Genomic DNA, 19,240 nt, shown 5'->3' with positions numbered 1-19,240 from the left:
GATGTGGTAACGCCCTCGACGGCCAGAATGCGGAGGCAAAGTGAAAATGGCCAAAACAAACGAAGATGTGGCCAAAAAGAGCAGCGAGAAGAGAGCGAGAGAAAGAGAGAGAGAGAGGGATGACAGTGTTAAGACAAAAAAAAAACAAAATAAAGCAACCAAGCTGAAACAGCAAAGCTTGGCTTAGAGCAATTTCCGTCTCTGCGATTCAGTTGCCAACAATCTCTCGAACTGTTAACGTGTCAAGCGGAAAGTTGCCGTCCAAATCGACTTTAGAATTGTAGTGCCTTTACGCGTTTCAAAAGTATTAAACTTGGTTTCAGTGCGGAGTGCAGGTAGCTGAGTAATAGCAAATAAAAACAACTTTTTCGAATAAATAAACACATTTAACAAACGACCCTAACAACAATAAGTAAACAATGAGCTGTTGCATAAAACTTGTTTTCACGTGTTGCTCACACGTCTCACACTCTGTTGAAAAGAGCAGCACAATGTATAAACTTTAAAGTGAACAAAAACGAAATAACAAATGAAATTTAATGATGGAAAACGACTGCTGATTATAGTCAACTTCATGCAAAATAGGTTTAGTTAGATGAGTGTCCAGCTAACTTTTAAATTATGGTACTAAATTGCCTGGAATTTGCGCGAATTTGCGAGTTAGTTGAGTTTTTCTCGTTACTCTTCATGATGCGCTCTTAGCCGAAAACTCAGCTCTCTTAACTGCAGCTTCAGCTGCGAGTTCGGTTTTTTTGTTAACTAACAAAAATGACTAACTTTTTGCTGAAAGCCCTAGGTTGACTTGAATGTTGCATATTACTGCTCAGCTGCATGAAAATGCCTTAATTATAAAGTTGTTTGAGAATGTGAGTTCTGAGCTGCGTGTGTAGGTGTGTTAGGCATTTCCGGTTGAGTTTGTTGTTAGAAAAGCTAAATAAATCACATATGCGCGCGCAATAAATAACTTCTGGCCACAAAAAATAATAGCATAAATTAAGCACATTTTTTGAGGTTACATGTTAGATATTGATATTTAGTTTAACAATAAATATTCAATCTGACACAAAAAGCACTCTTTTTAAGTGGTTGCTTGGCTTTTTAAGCTTTTATGTCACATTTTGAGCAAATGACGTAAGTGGGGCTATTTTTTGTGATCTTTGTGCGGCAAATAAATATATTTTCGAGCAAACTCGTTTGCGGCATTCCAACTCATTGTTTCATTTGATTTGCGAAACACTTTTCCGAGTAATCTCCACTTTGAGGTTTATTCGACGCGGTTCAATCGGGTCGGGGTCGAGTCGAAAACGAAATCAAAATACGTGAGAATGGGCGGAGTTGTCTTAGAAAAAACTAATCAGATCAAAAGGGCATATTAAAAGATTAGAAATCCGATGCACTCGGGTCACGTTTGTACACTAAAAAATTTCATAGAAAGTTATGATCGCCAGAATCTCGAAATCATCTCAAACAGCACTGAAAACTACGCTCTCTAGATGAAAACGATGTGATAAATAGTAAATTTACACCTAAGATAAGTTCTGTTTAGTTCAACTGGGGCTAGCTTTTGTTCTCAGTAGTTGCCTTGAGTCACTCGGCGGATGAGTAATTTAGTGGGAATGGGATTTAAAAAATAAAAGCCATCAAATCGAATGCAGCTGCAGCCTGACAACTGCGTGAGTTGCATGAAGTGGGCTATAATCAGCGCCAGACAATTGCACAATTGCTCAATTGGGTGATAAACGTTCCGCGTAATTGCAGCTGCCCAAAAGGATAACACTACCGCGAGCGAACAAAGGCAAACGAAAGACTTAGGAAGCGAACGCGATGATGATGACGACAGGAAAGAGGCCAGATAGCCAGGGCCTTTGGCTCCTGCCCGCGCTGCTGTTTCTGGTTGGACAGGTAAGTGAAAGATAATTAGACCACTTTCTGGACATTTCACTTTTCATTTGCATACAATAAAGTTCTTCGACGGCCATGAAAACGAGGTTAACTACCATGCCCTACCATCTTTTACACTGCCGTTTTCCTACCATATCCATGGCTGGGGCTTGGTCCGAACTGGTCCTCAAGATTTTCCACGGCAATTTTCCAGGGCAGACAAATTAATGAACTCTACATTGACTGCAGCTGGGCCAGGCCAGTTTATCAATAGCAATTGCCATCGCCGTGACTCCATCACGGTCATAACTATAACTCTGCAGGCAGGCTTAGTGCTCCGATTGCCCGATTCCCCGCCTACCCGCAGTCATACTCCAAATGTGCCACTGACCGATATCTTAACTTTTACCCAACTGTGCCCCCCAAAAATTGGTCCATTGTTCGTGAGCGCTTCAGGAGTTTACTAGGTTTTGGTTTCATTTTTTGATTTAGCTTGGTTCGATTTCAGTTTTCCTATGAAATGGCACAAATCTATCATGGTGAGAGTTGTTAGGGCTCGGCAACAATTGAAATTAGTTCAAGTCTGGATTTGACCGAACGGGGGGATTTTTCCACAGTTTTCACGGCAGCTTGAGCCAATATATTTGTTTTGATTGAAAATAGGTTTTCTCTAATTAAATAACTTTTAACTTATCCACAAATAGTTCAAGCAAATCTTTGAAATTAATTCTCAGCTTCAGAGGTTATAAATGTATGACATACAATTTGAATACACATCAAATGAAATCATTACATTTTAATAAAATATCATATAATAAGTAAATTAGTTCCGAATATCCTAATTACTTTCTGAGCTTAAGACTTTATGTATTGTTTTTGGACAGCTTTAATACCGTATGAAGTTAGGTACTCTCTATTATTTTACGCAAAGTTCACTTCAATTTTTTCAAACATTTGCTGCCACAAAATCATTGATTTTTGACTGGTCAAATGATTTCCTGACACTTGAGTCTTATAAACTTGACAAGATCCGCCCTTGTCGCTGCCCACATCTCCCGCTGAGGAATTGATAACGGGTATGTTGAACTATCCATCGAAGTCAGCGGCCGTTGGAGAAAATGACATCATGAAATGCCGGGTTTCGGGGTGTGGGCGTCAAAATTCGCTCTCTGGGCTTGGCAAACAATCGGCCTACGGCTAACAGCGCGGCTCGGAAACTTCAAGTACTGGGAAAACAGAGACTGTGCGACCGAGTTAGTTGGCTTTTGGTTAATGCAAAACTCACAAAACCTTGAAGCATACGTAAAAGCAACGGCAAACAAAACGCAGTCTTTTAGGTAATTATCATCTTGTTGCCGATGATGATGATAATGATGACGACGGAGACGATGATATAAGTTTACCCATCGCCGCGTCTGGCCAAAAAGTCAGACAAGTCAGTAAAATACCCATGTAAACAGCAACTTATGCGAAAGTAATTTTCGCCTCATGTGTGCGTGCTGAGTGTCGGTTAAAACTGAAACTTGGCCTGGCTTGCGGTACTCGGCCAAACCGCTCTTCACACTCATTAAACAATAAATGAACTAACGCCTTTTTCGGCTGGTTTTCAGTTACCCAAATGGCTGTTAATAGTGGTCCAGTAGTTCTCTTTTCCTTCGATTAATATGCTCAACGCACCGACGTTTTGACATAGAGATGCCCAAAATTAGTATACGGTTAACTCATTTAAATCGACGCCTTCTTTCGGCGTTAAATATTGACTTGCACATTAGCGTGTACTTGTACATATTGTCATTGCCATGTTTTTGTTGTTACGGGCCATTAAAATCAGTTTCAATGTCAGCGAGCAGCGAACAGAAATAAGCTGAAAGCGAATGAAATATGCTAATTCTCGATGCCATCCAATTCAATATGAATATATGGCAATCCATACGTAAATGTGTATATACGAAACGTATCGGTTTGTATTGCAATGTCGTCATGGCTTTGGCCTGTTAGCGACCATATAAGAGAACGAAAACAACCCACCATTTATTTACGATTCGGTATATGAAGATAAAATTATAAAAAAAGAGCTCAGAAAATAAAACCCAAACAACGAACAAGAATGTGGCGTATTTGGCCAGAAGTGACGCTTTGAATGAGACCACAGGTAGTTCGTTTTGCGGTTGAAGTTTTGTGGATTAAGCAAAATTTTGGAATTGAGATTTTTTCTGTAGGGAAGAAGCCAAACTTTTAGGCAGACTGAAGGAAACTTGATCTAACTTATTTAAAAAGCAGGTGCTTAAAAATTGAACTGTGTCCAAGCTAACAGTGCGTGAAGTTCTAACATAGGCAACAAATTATTTTGTACTTTCATTGAAAACTAATTAGACATTGCTTATTCCACGCCACATTTGTGAGTCTAGCAAAAACCGAAATTTCAAGTACAATTATTGATAGGAAGTCTTGTTTGCTCGACAAATACCAAGCACGACTTGAAACAAACTCTTGCCTAAAGTGAAGAAACTTGAGCTACCCACTTGATTTGTTTCCCCTGCGAGGGTATCAAAACAAACCGCAAATCCATTATCAACTGACAAGCACGTGCTTGAGAACGGCTGCCAAAAGCCAATTGAAGTGCCCCACAGTGGTCTTAACTCTCGGCCCCTCGATGCTCCTTCTAAATCTTCAACCCTACCTGAATTACTGCTGCGGTTGCCGGCAGGCAGTAAAACATAAAGCTTCAGTATGCGTATGAATGTGCTCAATAATATGATTCATTGTTTACTCAGACTTAGTCGCGGATATATTATTCTCAGAACTTTAGATGAGTTAGCAGCAGGGGCCGAGAATTCAACAGGGAAACTTCAAGCGGCCGCCAAACAAAAGACTTAGACAACAAACTCGCTGATTGTCGCGGCCATTTCATTGAAATTCTTAAAGTTCTTATTTAGTTTTTGTTTACCTCGTTTTACGAGCATGAGTGCTAACGGTTTGTGCCAGATACAGTTGGCCGGGATGGTTTTATCAAATTGAGCCGGGATTTATATCGTTTTTGTTTAAGCCGCTGATAACCGCAGAATGCCGGCTGAGTATCAGGCCTTAAGTCCGGCCATCATGGCCCAATTAACAGAAAATATGAGCATCGCAAAGCGACTGCATATTGACCACAAAAGTGATCACCACTGGGTGCAATGAAGTGAACTGCAGTTCTGGCCGAGACCTGGCAGCCGTCTCCATAAACCGATCGCCACGCACTGGAGACCGGGGCAATTAGAAGAGCAACCAGTTTGGTCACTGCACGCAACGCCCGTTCAGCACTGGGTTAGTAGTATCGCAGTAGTCTACCAGCTCCGACTCTGATGTCTGGCCCCTGGACAGGAAGCCATTGCCGTTGCCGTTGCCATTGCCATTGCCCGTTCTCCCGATCTCTCGATCGTCGAGAAGATGTCGACTTTGCCGCGACCGGACCCATTAGATTGAGTGTGCGCAGTTAGATTCTATGGCTTTTTGGACATAACTCCCGGGGAGTTGGCCAGAAGGAAATTGGCCAACAAAATTGCATGTTTATGTCAAAGCCGAATGATTTCAGCACGAAACTGTGTGAGTTTCAGTGGTGACAATTGGGTTCTTTTTTAGAGATTAAAAGTTTTTTCATTGGCAATGCATATTGTCGTGTGTTCTACAAAATATATTTCTCTTTACAAAATATGTATTATATTGAAATATTCTATTTGTTTTGGTTTATTTAACTAAAATAAAAGGGTTTTTGTTTTTGATATTGCTGGCATCACTACACTATCAAGCTAGCAGCTCTGTGGGATTATAGCAATACCAATTCAGTTGGCAAATAACTGAGCCACTGAGTTGGCGCAATTTAACGCGGCGCTGATCCAGCAGTGCGAATTATTTTACTCAATGCTGGGCGGATCGGTGTAGCGTGAAATTCATTAAAATTTATGCAAAAGTGTTTGGCATATTGGGTCATCGGTGGTCGCAAGTACGGAGAAAGTTCTTTCTTTTGTTTGACTTCGGCTGACACTGCCTGCGGCTGGGCCAGCACATGTTCACTATTTGATTAACTTGAATTGTTCACCTGCAGGTTTGCTCTGCTTCTCTGCGTTCGCAGCCAGACTGTCAGTCAGTCGACAGAAACAGACAGAAAAAAAAAAACAATTTAGCAATTGTTTTTACCTTTGTTTTTCTGCTCCAGCTTCGGTGGCCCGAGGTAAAAGTAGGTTTTATTTGAAACTAATGGGAAAAACTATTCCCCAGTTCTGCTTTCCTCCTCGCTGCACGGCCGACTGTCATTGAAGCCCAGGGCTTTTTGGGTAATTTTCAACTCAGTATGGGACTTGGCCTGGCTTTCAAATTCTGTCCAAGATGATGCGCATGGAAAGTGCACATTTATGAAAATTGCAGATACACCGAGGGCAGTTTTTGTTTGGTTTTTGTTTTTGTTTTCTTGGTTTTTTGGTTCGGGTGCTGGGAACTACTTTTTCAGAATGTGTTTTTCGTGCAGCCAAACTTTTGTCAGCAATTAAGGCGATGGCCAAAGAAAGTGTGACAGCTTTGATGCCAACTTAGAATCACGATAAGCGATTGTTTCAATCAAGTAAATGATGACTAGGGGGTAATGGCTGAAATCTTAAATGAAAGTTTGCACTGCCAATGCACGCTGGGTGGCCTTTTTTGTGATCAGTTTTATGGTTAAGAAGACAATGTTAGTCTATTACTACGCTATTTGGTCTTCAAACAAAGTATAAGCATATAAGACAATTTATAACAAAACACTGAAAAACGTTATAAGCAGCTGTTCGTGAAAGGCCACCCTACATCACTGATGATGCATCTTATTTTAAAAGGTACTCTTGTAATGCCTTTGGAATTATATGATTACTAGAGCTCTTGGGTACTAAAGCTAATTTGCTTAACAAGAACCTTTAAGGTCTGGAACAAACATGCTGTACTCCAAAATTAAACACAGAGGAAATGAATGAAGATGCACTTTGGCTATTAACATTGGCTGTATGCATTTAGTGAAGTGATGATGAGAACATTCGAATGAAAGAGCGGCCCCTTCATGGCCGCTAAAAGGAGGCTAATTCAATTAAAGAAAACTTTCAAAACACGGCAAGCCCTTGTAAGCATCAAGAATAGAAAGTACTTAGCATAATTTCCCAGCTGGTCGGAGCGAAACTCATTAAAAGAAGACATTGGCTGCGGCTACTGCTGTCTTGGAACTTGATTCTTCTGCGGGCCATCGATAAATAAGCAACATAAATAACCAACAGAGAACACACCGTTTGGAATGTTGTTCAGCAATTTTTTGTAGAAGCTACAAAGCTCTTCTATTGAAGACCTTTCAACGGGCTCCTAACAAAAGGCCAGACATATGATTTGGATTTTGGGGAATAAAGAAGGGGTTTGGGCGGCGAACAAGTGCTTATTATTATATTAATGGTACGACAGCGTTTCATTATGAGCCGCATACAATTGACCCACCGAATCGGTGGTAGGGTCGCCGCCAGAACGTGCAGACCCGCTGACAGGGAGTCAAAAGGTGGGGCCAACAGGTAACCACCAACCACCAACCAGCACCATGGAGCAACCATCGAGGGTCCAAGCGACGTGCCTTGGAATTAGCGCGTCAGAACTTCAATGGAAAGAGCGCGCCGGCAATTGAAATTTAATTGAAGCCGCTGCGACATTAATTGCCCACGGCCTTTCTTCCTTCTCGTCGAGGTATTTGTTTATCTATTGGTGAACCCTAACTTCTAGCTGCTAACTCCTATCTGCTGACCAAAAGATAAAACCGTTGGAAAAACCCTTTCAGCTGTCACTTCACTAGCCGTTTGCATTATATAATCAGGCAAAGCTCGAAACGGGTTTCCTCCACCGGCGATGTCAGCTTCATTAAGCTTTTCGGCCAGGTCCAAGCCGATGAAGCTGAAGCTGAAGCTCTGGCCAAAAAGCCACAGCCGCCACATAAATACGCTCCCATCTGGAGTTTTTCGCCGTACTGTAATGCGAGTTAAACGGCAATTTATGCGCTGCCAGCGAAAATACCGTGACAATTTGCAATCAGCAAGCATTCGCTGGACTCTTGGCCATCTGAAAAGCAGGCTTCGTCTTAGTTGGCGTTGGCAAGGCTTGGCCCGGACTTTATGTTATAATTTACTTCGATCCGAGCTTTATTGCCCGAGCGCCACATAGCGGAAATTCAAATGCACGCGAAATATGTATGCGACTCCCCACCTTTTGTTATGCACGAGTTTTTTGTTGTTTTGTTTTTTTGTTTTTCAGCTTCTAAGCCAAACTGGCAGCACATGTTTTGCGACTCCCAGCGATCGAAATATGTTTGGCAATCTATTTCGGCCAGCTATGCGCAGCTGCATTTGGACTATTGGAGATTGTATCGCTCGACTAAAAATCTGAAATCATGAAAAAAATAACCAAACTCTGCTGGCTCTTGTGAAATATTTAAGTTAAGGGAAACACTCCCTGACTGGCGGGCAGCGCAAATTGAGTGGAATTAGCAGTGCACATAAATCACAATCACATTTAATTGCCCAAGCTAAGAAGGTGCTTAAGTTAGTGGCTCGAAAAACGATATGGGAATCTATAGTTTGGAAGACCTGCAGGAAATTCACCTATACTATTATTTGTTACTTTTAGGAATAAGTGTTACCTTTGGGGAAATGTCCATATAAACTATGCATGTTAACTAAGCACTGTTTTTTATATATTTTTAACATTTACTCATGATTTAAAGCTGGTAAATTAACTTTTTCCAGATGCAAAATATAAATTTGCTCTTTTATACCACACATGTATTACATCTGCGCCAAATGCTACTCACCACTTTATTGTCCTATTGTAAAAACAAATACAAACACATTCATTTGTCTACAGACACATAAATACCACTTCGGTTTTATGACGGATCATTAAATCGTTAGCCCGATAGCTGCAACTTAATTTCCCATGTTTTTCAGCATTTTCAGGGCGGTATCCCAACCGCCTCAGACCGAACTCCATTTTTCACTTAAACTCTTGCAGTTTTGTCATTCTTAAGCAGATAATTGCTCGGGCTAAAAAAAAAATAAAATCACAAGAAATCACAAGAAGTAGAAACGAGTTGGCCTTCCTGTACTAATTGCCCACGTCACTTGGCTTAATAGCTAAGCTGCTTAAATGCGGCGGTCCGAACACTTTTAGTTTATGGCCTGACCCCTTGCAGCCATATAAATCACATCCATCCGGGGCACCACTTAATGATCCTGGGCGAGTCCGCAAAGTCTTTTGGGTCTCCGCATCTGGTTCCAGCTGCGTTTCGATTTTGCGATACGATTTTGTATGCGCGAATGGCAAATGCAAAGGAGTAGGAATTTGTGAGAAATCACTCGGTCGCAGTGTCCTGCGGGGAAAATCCATCAAGCCAAATGCCGCGGCTCACTGCCTCATTGGCCATGGCGTGACTGGCAGCGCAAGTGTCTAATTGTATTTTGGTTTGCGTTTGGTTTTTTTTCCTCCTATTTTTTCCTATTTTTTTGCCCCAACCACAATCAGAGCGTGTTGCATAATACAATAGCGGAGTGCTGTACTTTGGGTTAGCTATTTTAACAAGCCGCCGCCACACTCGAAACGATAGTGAAACGAGCATGCAAAAACTATTTTAATTGACTGCCGCCTGCAGTTGGCGAGAAGAAAACAAAAACTTAAAAAAAAAACAAAAAAACAGCAAACTAAATGCAAAAATCCATGCAAAACAATTGCCTTTTCGCCGAGCGACAAATTGTCATGGGAGTTCGCCGTAGTCGCTCTGGGGACCCACTCATGTGACCCTCGCGGCGCATTGAACTCCCGATCGACGGAGACGGTGGTGATCCAGCCAACCAACGTGGTGCACCGTCGCATTGTCATTGTCTCTCCTCCTGGACTTGTGTTTTTATTTTCTTTTGATTAAAGTGGCCGGCGCATTGAGATACAATAAATTGCTGATGGCATGCAAAGTGGATGTTCTAGTTGCCATAGAAAGTGGCACACTGGCCAACATGCTTTTGGCACTGTCAGCGTTTTGGAGCTGGCAACTGGGTCATCCGGCTGCATTTCACCTGACGCACAGTAGCAGCGCTGCGGCGGGCGGTGGATGATCGGATGGCAAATTAATTGCTTCAATGACTGCACAAAATTTCATACTTTTCTCTTATTTTTTGGCAAGCCAAGGGCGAACGGGATGCTGCCTCTGTGTGCCTTTTGAAAGTAAATATAAATCAAAAGCCTTTCGCCTGCGACAGCAAAGGGGATCGAGGAAATCCCCTCGATTTGGACAGCGCCCGAGGGCCGACGAAACGTGAGCCCAGTTGGACCACAAAGGCGGTGTCTGGGCGATTGTCATGACATGGCTTACTTAACTTTGGCGCGGCTTATCTAGCGCCTGCACTCGAAAAATTGTTTGTTCTTTTCAGTTCGCCAATTTCAATTTAAGAGCTAATTCAAAATCCTTTTGATAGCTTAAAGTCTGCCTGCCTGCTTAAGCAGACAAGTTTTTTCACTAGCAAACGAGTTCGTGTCTTAAGTCTTTCATTTGTCAAACGGAAGTAGACATATGGAACATAATTCTGGGCTCCTCCTTCTTTTATGTGCAAATTAGGAACATTATGGTGCTAATTGGAGTCATAAAAGTCGGATAATATTGGTACAGGATTATTTTAAAATCTAAAAAAATAAAAAAAAGGGCAATGAACTTATCCTTACTTAAGGAAATCATAATCCCACAAAATCCATTTAATCGAATTCTTAGAATTGTGGCTTACTATGTTCTTAACTTTTTCTGGTGTACCCACTTCATTCTTTGGACAGTCATTCCCAAACGTTCTGCGGCTCTAAAGCTGGAGCACAAATTCAATTATCACGACGGAGCGACAGCAGCCCAAGTCGAGCACGCCAATAAATTATCTTAAAGCCAAATGCCTTTGACAGTGCGCTCGACTGTAAGCTGTAAACTGACCCAAAACGTGCACAACTTTGGCAGCTGTGTTCTGGCCCAAAGTTCTGGCCAATCTCTGGGTCCGTGTGCGATGCCTTTGCCTTTGCCTTTTTGCAATTAATTGCTACTACAGCTGACTCTTTGACTAACCATTTTAAATTAATTTGAATTTTCCTCTTTGGCTGCTGTTTCCACCGTGTTTGTCCAATGAGTTGGCATTAATTTGCGGTCCGTGTTAGTGTTAGTTCCCAGGGTCCGGAAATCAGGTCAAAGTTATTAACCATAGAAGATGGTAGACATGCCTAACGCTTTTTCGCATTTCGTATTCATTGCAGGTCACAACACAGGAACCACCGGCTGCCCCATCCGAATTCGCCCCCCATGTAACGGCCACTTGCAAGGCGGGCACAATGAACATCAAGGTGAAGATGAGCTCCGGCTACACGGGCGCCGTCCACGTCCGGGATTACCGCACTCCGGGCTGCATGGCCATGGGCGATGGCAGTGACCAGGTGGCTTTTAGCCTCAATCTGTGGGCCAAACAGGGCGCCAGCGACTATTGCGGCATCCTGGTCAGCAACGTGAGTGGGAGCAATGTAAGCATAACATTCCGCGCCTCTCTAACCAATCTAATCACTAAACCATGCACAACCTAATGTTGCGGTTGGGAAAATATCTTTCATTCCGTGAAAGGTTTCTAAATATACATCAAATAGGTGTTAGGCAGGGAAAAAAGAAAGATGGACTAATAGAAAACAGAATGCTAGTAAATACAGTCAAAGTTCGTGGGAATACAGTAGAACTTTACTTTTCGAACAAACAATGTGGCAAAGAAGGTTCTTTAAAAACATTGCATACTTTTTGCTAATATCATACAATTAGGTAATGTAATTGTGTGTGAAATTATACAGAACACCTTAAGATACTTTGCAAAGCAATTGACGAAAACCAACTTAAAGGGACCAGCTCTATCAGCAAATTGCCATCCAGTTACCGACACAACCAAAAAGTTCGTGTCTTAAGTCTTTCGTTTACCACCTTCCGTTTGACAAATTGCAAATTAATTTTGTCAGGCAGCCAGTAAAATTGCCAAATTACCACCAAAATTCAGGCAGCGAGCTAGTGCAAAGACCCTGCCAAAAAGCCACCAACTGTGAACTATGGGGCAATCTTAGGGCAGCTGGAAAACTGCCGATCCAAGACAACAGACACAAGAGCTTCAGTCTGATGGAGGGACCAACAAATGGGGGACTAGAGATACCTGATGCCAAGGTCTGAGACTTTGTCTGGCTAAAAAGGGCACGCATGCGCATAAATTTTAGCCCGCCTATCGGCCGTGTACTTGAGTCTTGGCCCCAAATCAACGCAAATCAGCTAAGGCGCTGCCCTGGTCGCCCGGTCTGGTCGACGTTGCAGTCAATCTATATAGTAACGATGGCAATAAAAATCAAGTTTAATCCTACGTGCATCACAGGCGTTGACAGACGGCGACTGCAATTCCGTGTGGGTCTGATCCGGCTTTTTCCACTCGTACACGCACTCGAACAATTGCCAGACAAAGGCAAATCGCATTAGCCAGAGTGCCCTGTAGCCCCATGCAATGCGTTGAAATGCAAATTATCCATATCCATAGGGCTGGCTGCCAGATGCTTATAAGTACAAGCACATACAACATTATTAATTGCAATGTCAAATGCGAAGGACCGCACCCTGTATTCCAATTTTTGCCCCTCTCGACAGTCTGTTGATGTATAAAACTAAAAAAAACTAGAGCCCGGCTTTCGTTGATGGGGAGATTCGCAGCTTCAAGGCCCACCTTCCTTTCGGGATGCGAACAAAAAAAGGGGAGGTCCCCCATAAAATTAAATCACGCTTATCGCAACTGCGGCTTGAGTTTTATTTTTACGTGTACACAAACGCGCATATAGCCGCAGCTTATGTACAGTGTTGTACAGTAAACCACGAGTACAAAAAACCTTTGATAAAAACATTTTTTAAATCTGTACACCTCAATTAAGAGTAAGAGCTGTTCTTGGAAAGTAAGCACCTTCAGGGTTGAATAGTAAATCAATACTATGTAGGTAATATGAAATTAAACATAAAAATAATTAGTTCCTGTGTGTATAAATGAATATACACTAATAAATTATAGCTTATATCCTTTTTTAGATACTAGTAGAATAAGTTAGCGATCAGTTTTGCAACAAGCATAGCCAAATATACTTAGAGGACCCGGGTTGTGTTAATGGTTCACGTTCTCGGTGCTCCACTGTGCCTTAATGCTTGCTGGCTGTTCTGAAAGGGAGTGCCTTGGCAGTTTGCGCCGGCGTCTAGTTTTCAGCTGCAGACGGCGGATTTCACATGCCCAGACACGGCTTTCCACGCTTCGACTTTGACAGCATTCCAGACTGCTGTTGTGGTTGTTGTGGCTGTGATGTGGATGTTGGATGTTGGATTCGTAGTTGTTGTGCCGGCTGCGTGGAATTTGTGTCAAAAGAATTGTTTCTGTGGCGGCGGCAATTTCGATTCTATTTCTTGGCAAATATTTTTCGAGCGGCTTTAATTGCTGGAGCGAAATGCCTTCACAGCTGACCTTGGCCAGCTAAAAATGCCGGCTGCAATCGGCCACTTTCGCCCTCGTCTCTGCAGCTCCACCAGTACCAGCTCCTACTCCTACTCCTCACTGCCACCTCGAGGTATCTTTAAATCTGCTCCGGAGCAGCTGGCAGAGCATGAAATTGGCGCTGACAATGGCCAAGACGCCCAACAATTTTTACATAAAGTTCAAGACATTCGAGGCATTGTGGCTCGGCTGGCGTACTTGAACTTATTTTTCTTATTACGGGCACCATTATTGTTATTATTTCTATTTTCGCTTCTGCTGCAGCAGGCGAGTGGGTTGCCCCAGTCGAGATTGTTTGCCATTATTTGATGATGGCAGCTTTGGTTCTTTGTCTAGCACCATTATATACATTTAAATGTTAATTGCGAATGCAATAACCAAAGACCGTAGTAGGCAGTTGCCGCAAGATAATTTGCCATCGGGCAATTTCAACACATTTAGACGGGTAATGGGAGTCGCTCATAGAGCCTACTTAGTTTTATTCTCCATGGCTGCTGGGGAGGGGATCAACTTTGCCATTTTCCTCGGCCATTGATAATAACCCGATAATGAGCTCATCCGCTGCGGCATGCAACTGCGTGATGCATGAGTTGGGCCACAGATTGTGACATCACAACGTTCCCCACCAATGGAGCGCTTAAGCTTGAGCTCGGCGACCATCCAAGGTATTTATTTATGACCACTGCGATATGTTGTGTTTATTTGCTAACCGCTTTAACTGGCCACTGACTAAGCTCTAATCAAGCCAAAACCCCATTCATCAAAAGCTCTAATACCCTGACAAGTGGAGGCGTACGATTAAACCAATAACAGCGAGATAACATAATACATTTATAAAATAATAGATATACTCAAACCCAAGTATTTACCGACTTCCATTGACACTTATTTACGGGGCAGAGCAAACTGGTTTAACTGCCAGCTGGCGCAAAATTGACAAAGAAACGTGTACTTTTTGTACATCTCTTTTTATGGAAAGCTGTTGCGGGTCAAGGTCGTGCTGTAATATCGGAAAAAAATACAAAAAAAATAACTTTAAAACAAATGTATTCAAGCCTTAGGCAACAGTTACAGCAATTACCGCGGAAAATCTTGGCCAGCCGAGCGCAGAGATTCTTGGAACAGTTGCCCATCTGCAGTCACATTCCGCTGCGCAAGCCAGCTGCAGATGATATTCAAAATGATTCTAAAATAATTACCAAAATCCATGATAGCATGGCCATAGCCGAGCAAACCAACAGCAGCTGAAGAGCAATCAGAGTCAGGGAAAAACTAGCTGAGCTAAGGAGAAAATAAACAACTGGAAAATGCGTCACACTTGGCGGCATTTTGCATTTCCTCGTTGTGCGATTGCATCATGTGACAATTAACATGCCACAAGTGCAAGTTGCAACCGTGCTGTTGAGGCAGCCACTTACAGTCAAAGAAATTAGTGAAAGGCCGCAAGATGCGTAAAATACAACAGTACTAGTTGCTTGAGAAATTTACAAATTCTCTTCATGAGACTTCTTTACAAATTAATTCTAGAAAGAGTACTTCTTAGACTTTCGAATCTATTAAAACCTTTAAAGGAAATGCTTTTCACAAATAAAAAAAGTTATATGCAAATGCTGTTATCGGAAGACGATCTAAGACATATATGTAGTTCAGAATGCTCTTTTGCAAGTGTGCTGGGTTATGCTCCTGTTTAATGGGCAAAGCCTAAGCATAAATTGGGACCTAACTCGGCTTTTCCAACCAATCAACATTAATGTCATGGGCATAAAGATTTTAATAACCGGCAATTAAGTGAACTATCCCCTATCCCCCTCATCTATCCAACCATGCATCCACTCGATACGGATATACGGAATCCCCCGCAGCGAACGGAGGAGCGCTCCATCCAACTGGCCGTGCGTGTGCACAAGACCCTGGAATTGGCGGACGATAAGTTTTATGTGATTACCTGTGGCAAATCGGGCTATGCGCGGTAAGTTGAATGCGAATTCGAATGCGAATGCTAATGCTTAGCCTGTCTAGACAATTGCACTTAAGTTTGGCTCTGATCTGTTCTATTCTGATCTGTTCTGTTCTGTTTCGGCTGTGATGTACAGCGTGGTGTAATTTTTGGTCAAGCTTCCGTCAGATCAAAGTGCTGACCAATTTGCAGAGAGTCGAAGGCGGCAAATCAAATGGCAAATTGTGCTTCGATTTGGTAATGCAGGCATGTAGGTGTTGCTCTTAACCCACCATTTGCCATTGTTCGCATTTCTTTCTGCCTTTTGCGGAATTAGAACTCCAAGGCCATTGAGCTTTTGGGCCACACAATTCTTAACGATTTTATTTTTTCACTCCATCAGCACTTTTGTGCGGGCCCAATAGAAACGCAGAGAAAGAGAATTATTCCCAAAATGGCAGAATAATCAACAAATTTATAGTGCTTACTGGGCAGCAGTTCAATTAACGGTAAACGGTCTTGAGGAGGCCCGATAATCATCTTGAGGTGAACGAAAAACAATTTAATTTACCTTCTCGCCTCGCGGCTCATTTGCATAATGCCAATGACTTTGCTCGACTGCGAGAGCAGACTCACTTACGCAAGTCTTTCTCACCTAAAACTCAGTTAAAATCCCCACTAAGATGCTAGCATCACAAAACCTCGGATGGGAAATAAAAATGGCATTAAAAACGGTTTTCCAAAACGTTGCGCTCTGTTAAGCCCGGAAAAAGGCAAAGAAATTGTTAACAGAATCTGTGTGGTAAACACAAACATTATAATCGTGCCTGCAGCCGGTGCTACAAGGCGAACAACAAATAGTTTTCGACGTGTGTACACATACATATATTATTGTATGTATCTCGGCTTATCTGGCCCACAAAACAACCGTCTATAGCGCAATGACCGGCCATAGCAATTGCAATTGCAATTGCAGTTGCATAATTGCAGAACATTTGCAATTGAAGCTTCGCCCAAAGCTTTTGGGTCTATTGGCTACGATTTTAATTAGCCACCAGCCAAACGGAGTAATTAAAGAGCCATTCACCGTTAGACCCCACTTGCTCGTATAATAAACCTTTATGAAACCACCACCAATCCCACTACCTTCTTCCCCAGCGATGACAATGCCCATGTGGTGCTCAAGTTCCTGGAGAACGACCACAGAGTGCGTGAGACGGTCTACGGTCACGAGTACAAGATCCGCGCCGAGTTCTCCAAGCCAAACGGTGGGTAGTCCCAGCCCCTGGGCTCTCTGGTTAAGATTCCCCACTTATCGCTCTACTCTCATATAATTACCACCCCCAGATACCTATGGCCTGCGTGTGGGCAACTGCTTCGCCTTTGACAAGAAGAACAGGACCCAAAAGCTCACCGACGACAGCGGGTAAGTGCACTTACACCTCAATTATGCAGCCGGAAAATAAAATATAATAAAATGCTAATTACATAGTTAAAAAAGAATAAACCTTACAAACAACAAGTAGTTGCATAGAGTAAGACATCGGCAGAACATCTGATAAATTAAATAATGAATATAAAATGTTATGCACAGATATCAAACATCTTTAAGGCATCTTATAAACAATTGAGCATAATATATATTACTTCCAGTGTAAGCAAATTTCTTACTAATTATTTCTATTCCCCCAAAGCTGCCCCTATGACTCGAAGATCATCAGTCGCTTTGTGCCCACAGCAGATGGACGAGCTGCCGAGGCGGTGCTCTCCTCGATGTTCAAGTTCCCCGAGGGTGAGACCTGGATTTTGCACCCGATCATGTCAGATACTAACTTTCTCTGCAATAATTTTAGGATCTGAGGTGCATCTGCAGTGCGATGTGATCCAGTGCTATGGTCGCTGTGTGGAGATCGATGACTGCAACGATGTGGCTCTGGCTGGATTTGGCAAGGGCACCAATGGACCCCGGAAATTCGGTCCAAATGAGGAGGGCTCCAGTTTGGCTGGCACCACCGTCTTTGTGCTCGATCCCGCCGAGGCTAGATGTGAGTTTAGCAGCTGAAATGTCTGGGTTATTTATGATATTTATTTTATTGTATCTGGGCAGTGATCTCGGGCAATTGCGACGATGGCATACGGCCCAGTTGGCTGCTGTGGCTAACCATCACCCTGGGCGTACTCTTCCTGATCATGTTGCTGATGAACATCTTCCTCTGCACGGCAATGAGCTGCAGTTGTGCCAATACAGAGGTAATAAATCCGACGTTTATAGCTGCACAGAGAAACCAGTCATAGAATTGCTATATCTAGTATGAGAACAACTTTTTCTCTGTGCATCTTATAAATTACCCTGGCTATTCTGTTGTTCTCACCCATTTAAACACTTGCAGATCATCGAGAAGGAGCCATCGATTATCGAGGAGTACGATCCGTATCGCAGTTGGCACGGCAGTCAGTACGGATCCCGCTACTCGCTCCATGGCAGGGATGCCCACAAGGGCTACACCAGCGGTGGCTCCACGATACACTCAAATAGGTCTGATAGATATTAAGCTGCCTACACGAAACAAACATTCAAACAGTAAACACACACAACACACCTCTATTCTACACTTCAAAATGCATCTGATCTGCTCTCGCAAATTATTTTCTGGTGTATTTTCTGCTGTGGAGCCACACACACAATACAAAAACAAAAGCATGCCAACAAAGTATCTTGTATCTGCGTATCTCTATGTATCGTATATATATACATCCTGGACAGCAAAGACAAAAAAACCAACAATTACAACACAACAGATCACAAAAAAAACAGAAAAATCAAAAACATAGAATGAAAAACCATTTCGTGCCTAGTACTGCAACTGTAATTAACCGATAGTAATTTGCATTTGTATACTGTATCTTTAACTAACTCTCTGCCCCTCCATAAAAAAAGACAAACGGATAACTAACTGCCAATTTAAAGAGTTGCTAACTAATCTGTCTTGAAGAACCTCCCTGATCCCCTACTTTCTGCAATTTGAAATGTATTGTATTAAATCCAAACTTATCCAACGTACTTCGAAGGTCGATGCCAATCGATAATGATAACGATTATGCAATTGTGCATTCGCGTCCAGGCTCTAGACATTCCACGTTACACGGACAGCGCGCCCATCGGGGACCGCCCAGTAATATATGATCAGATCCCAATCGATAAGAACGCGACCATATTGAAAACTAATTGTTTAAGCTAGCCTAAGTGTTTCCCAACTCTCCATCTCGAGTTCAGAGTCTCAAATGTACATAACTGCGTGAAAATGCTAGCCGACCTGCAAGTTTTCCAAATTTTCTCCATGCCGATGGTGGAGACGAGATGCCGCTGTAAAATACTAAACTAAACGTACTAAAGTTCTCTTTGCCTAATTTTAATTCAACCACGTAACATAAGTCATTAGTCTGTCATAAGTGCGAACGAATGTGTATTAGTGAAACGTTTCAATTACTTGTAAAAATAAAACAAAGGCAGGCCAACAAAATTAATTTAAAGTATAAAGTCTACAATATAGTCTAAAATGTTAAGCGACAAACATTTGGCAAATGCGTTAAACGTACGAATTGTAATTATTTAAAATGTAATCATTTAATTTAATAAAAACTAAAAGGTATATTTTCTGTGTGTTTTATTTAGTTGTGCGATGCTCTTAAAATCATGGGGTTACTATGCTCTGCTTTTCATATCTAAGTGACTAAATAAAGATAACTGAGTGTTAGGTCACGTTAAATGAATGTGATGCTGAAACTAATTTAATTTCAGATATAATAGTTTTGTACGATCCTGTAT

At 42.2% G+C, this 19,240-nt stretch overlaps 1 protein-coding gene across 3 annotated transcripts; it reads left to right on the top strand.

Moving 5' to 3' along the window:
* Positions 1-201: 201 nt before the first annotated feature.
* On the top strand, positions 202-19,060 carry LOC6536491. Of its 3 annotated transcripts, XM_002097033.3 has the most exons (11): positions 202-335; positions 1,759-1,902; positions 11,191-11,436; positions 15,341-15,447; positions 16,573-16,682; positions 16,762-16,840; positions 17,109-17,206; positions 17,268-17,459; positions 17,522-17,664; positions 17,805-17,950; positions 18,484-19,060. In XM_002097033.3, exons 2-11 carry the CDS (start codon positions 1,825-1,827, stop codon positions 18,596-18,598), a joined length of 1,314 nt encoding a protein of 437 aa, XP_002097069.2. In that variant the 5' UTR covers positions 202-335; positions 1,759-1,824; the 3' UTR covers positions 18,599-19,060. The 3 variants fall into 3 exon arrangements, with proteins under 3 accessions (XP_002097069.2, XP_015047765.1, XP_015047764.1); XM_015192279.2 differs by having other exon boundaries at positions 17,805-19,060; XM_015192278.2 differs by having other exon boundaries at positions 11,191-11,451; positions 17,805-19,060.
* The last annotated feature ends 180 nt before the right edge of the window (positions 19,061-19,240 follow it).

This window comes from Drosophila yakuba, chromosome 3R, assembly GCF_016746365.2.
Source record: "Drosophila yakuba strain Tai18E2 chromosome 3R, Prin_Dyak_Tai18E2_2.1, whole genome shotgun sequence".
Classification (NCBI taxonomy): Eukaryota; Metazoa; Arthropoda; class Insecta; order Diptera; family Drosophilidae; genus Drosophila; species Drosophila yakuba.
The sequence above is the reverse complement of the archived record's forward strand: the minus strand, read 5'-3'. Positions and strand labels throughout refer to the sequence as shown.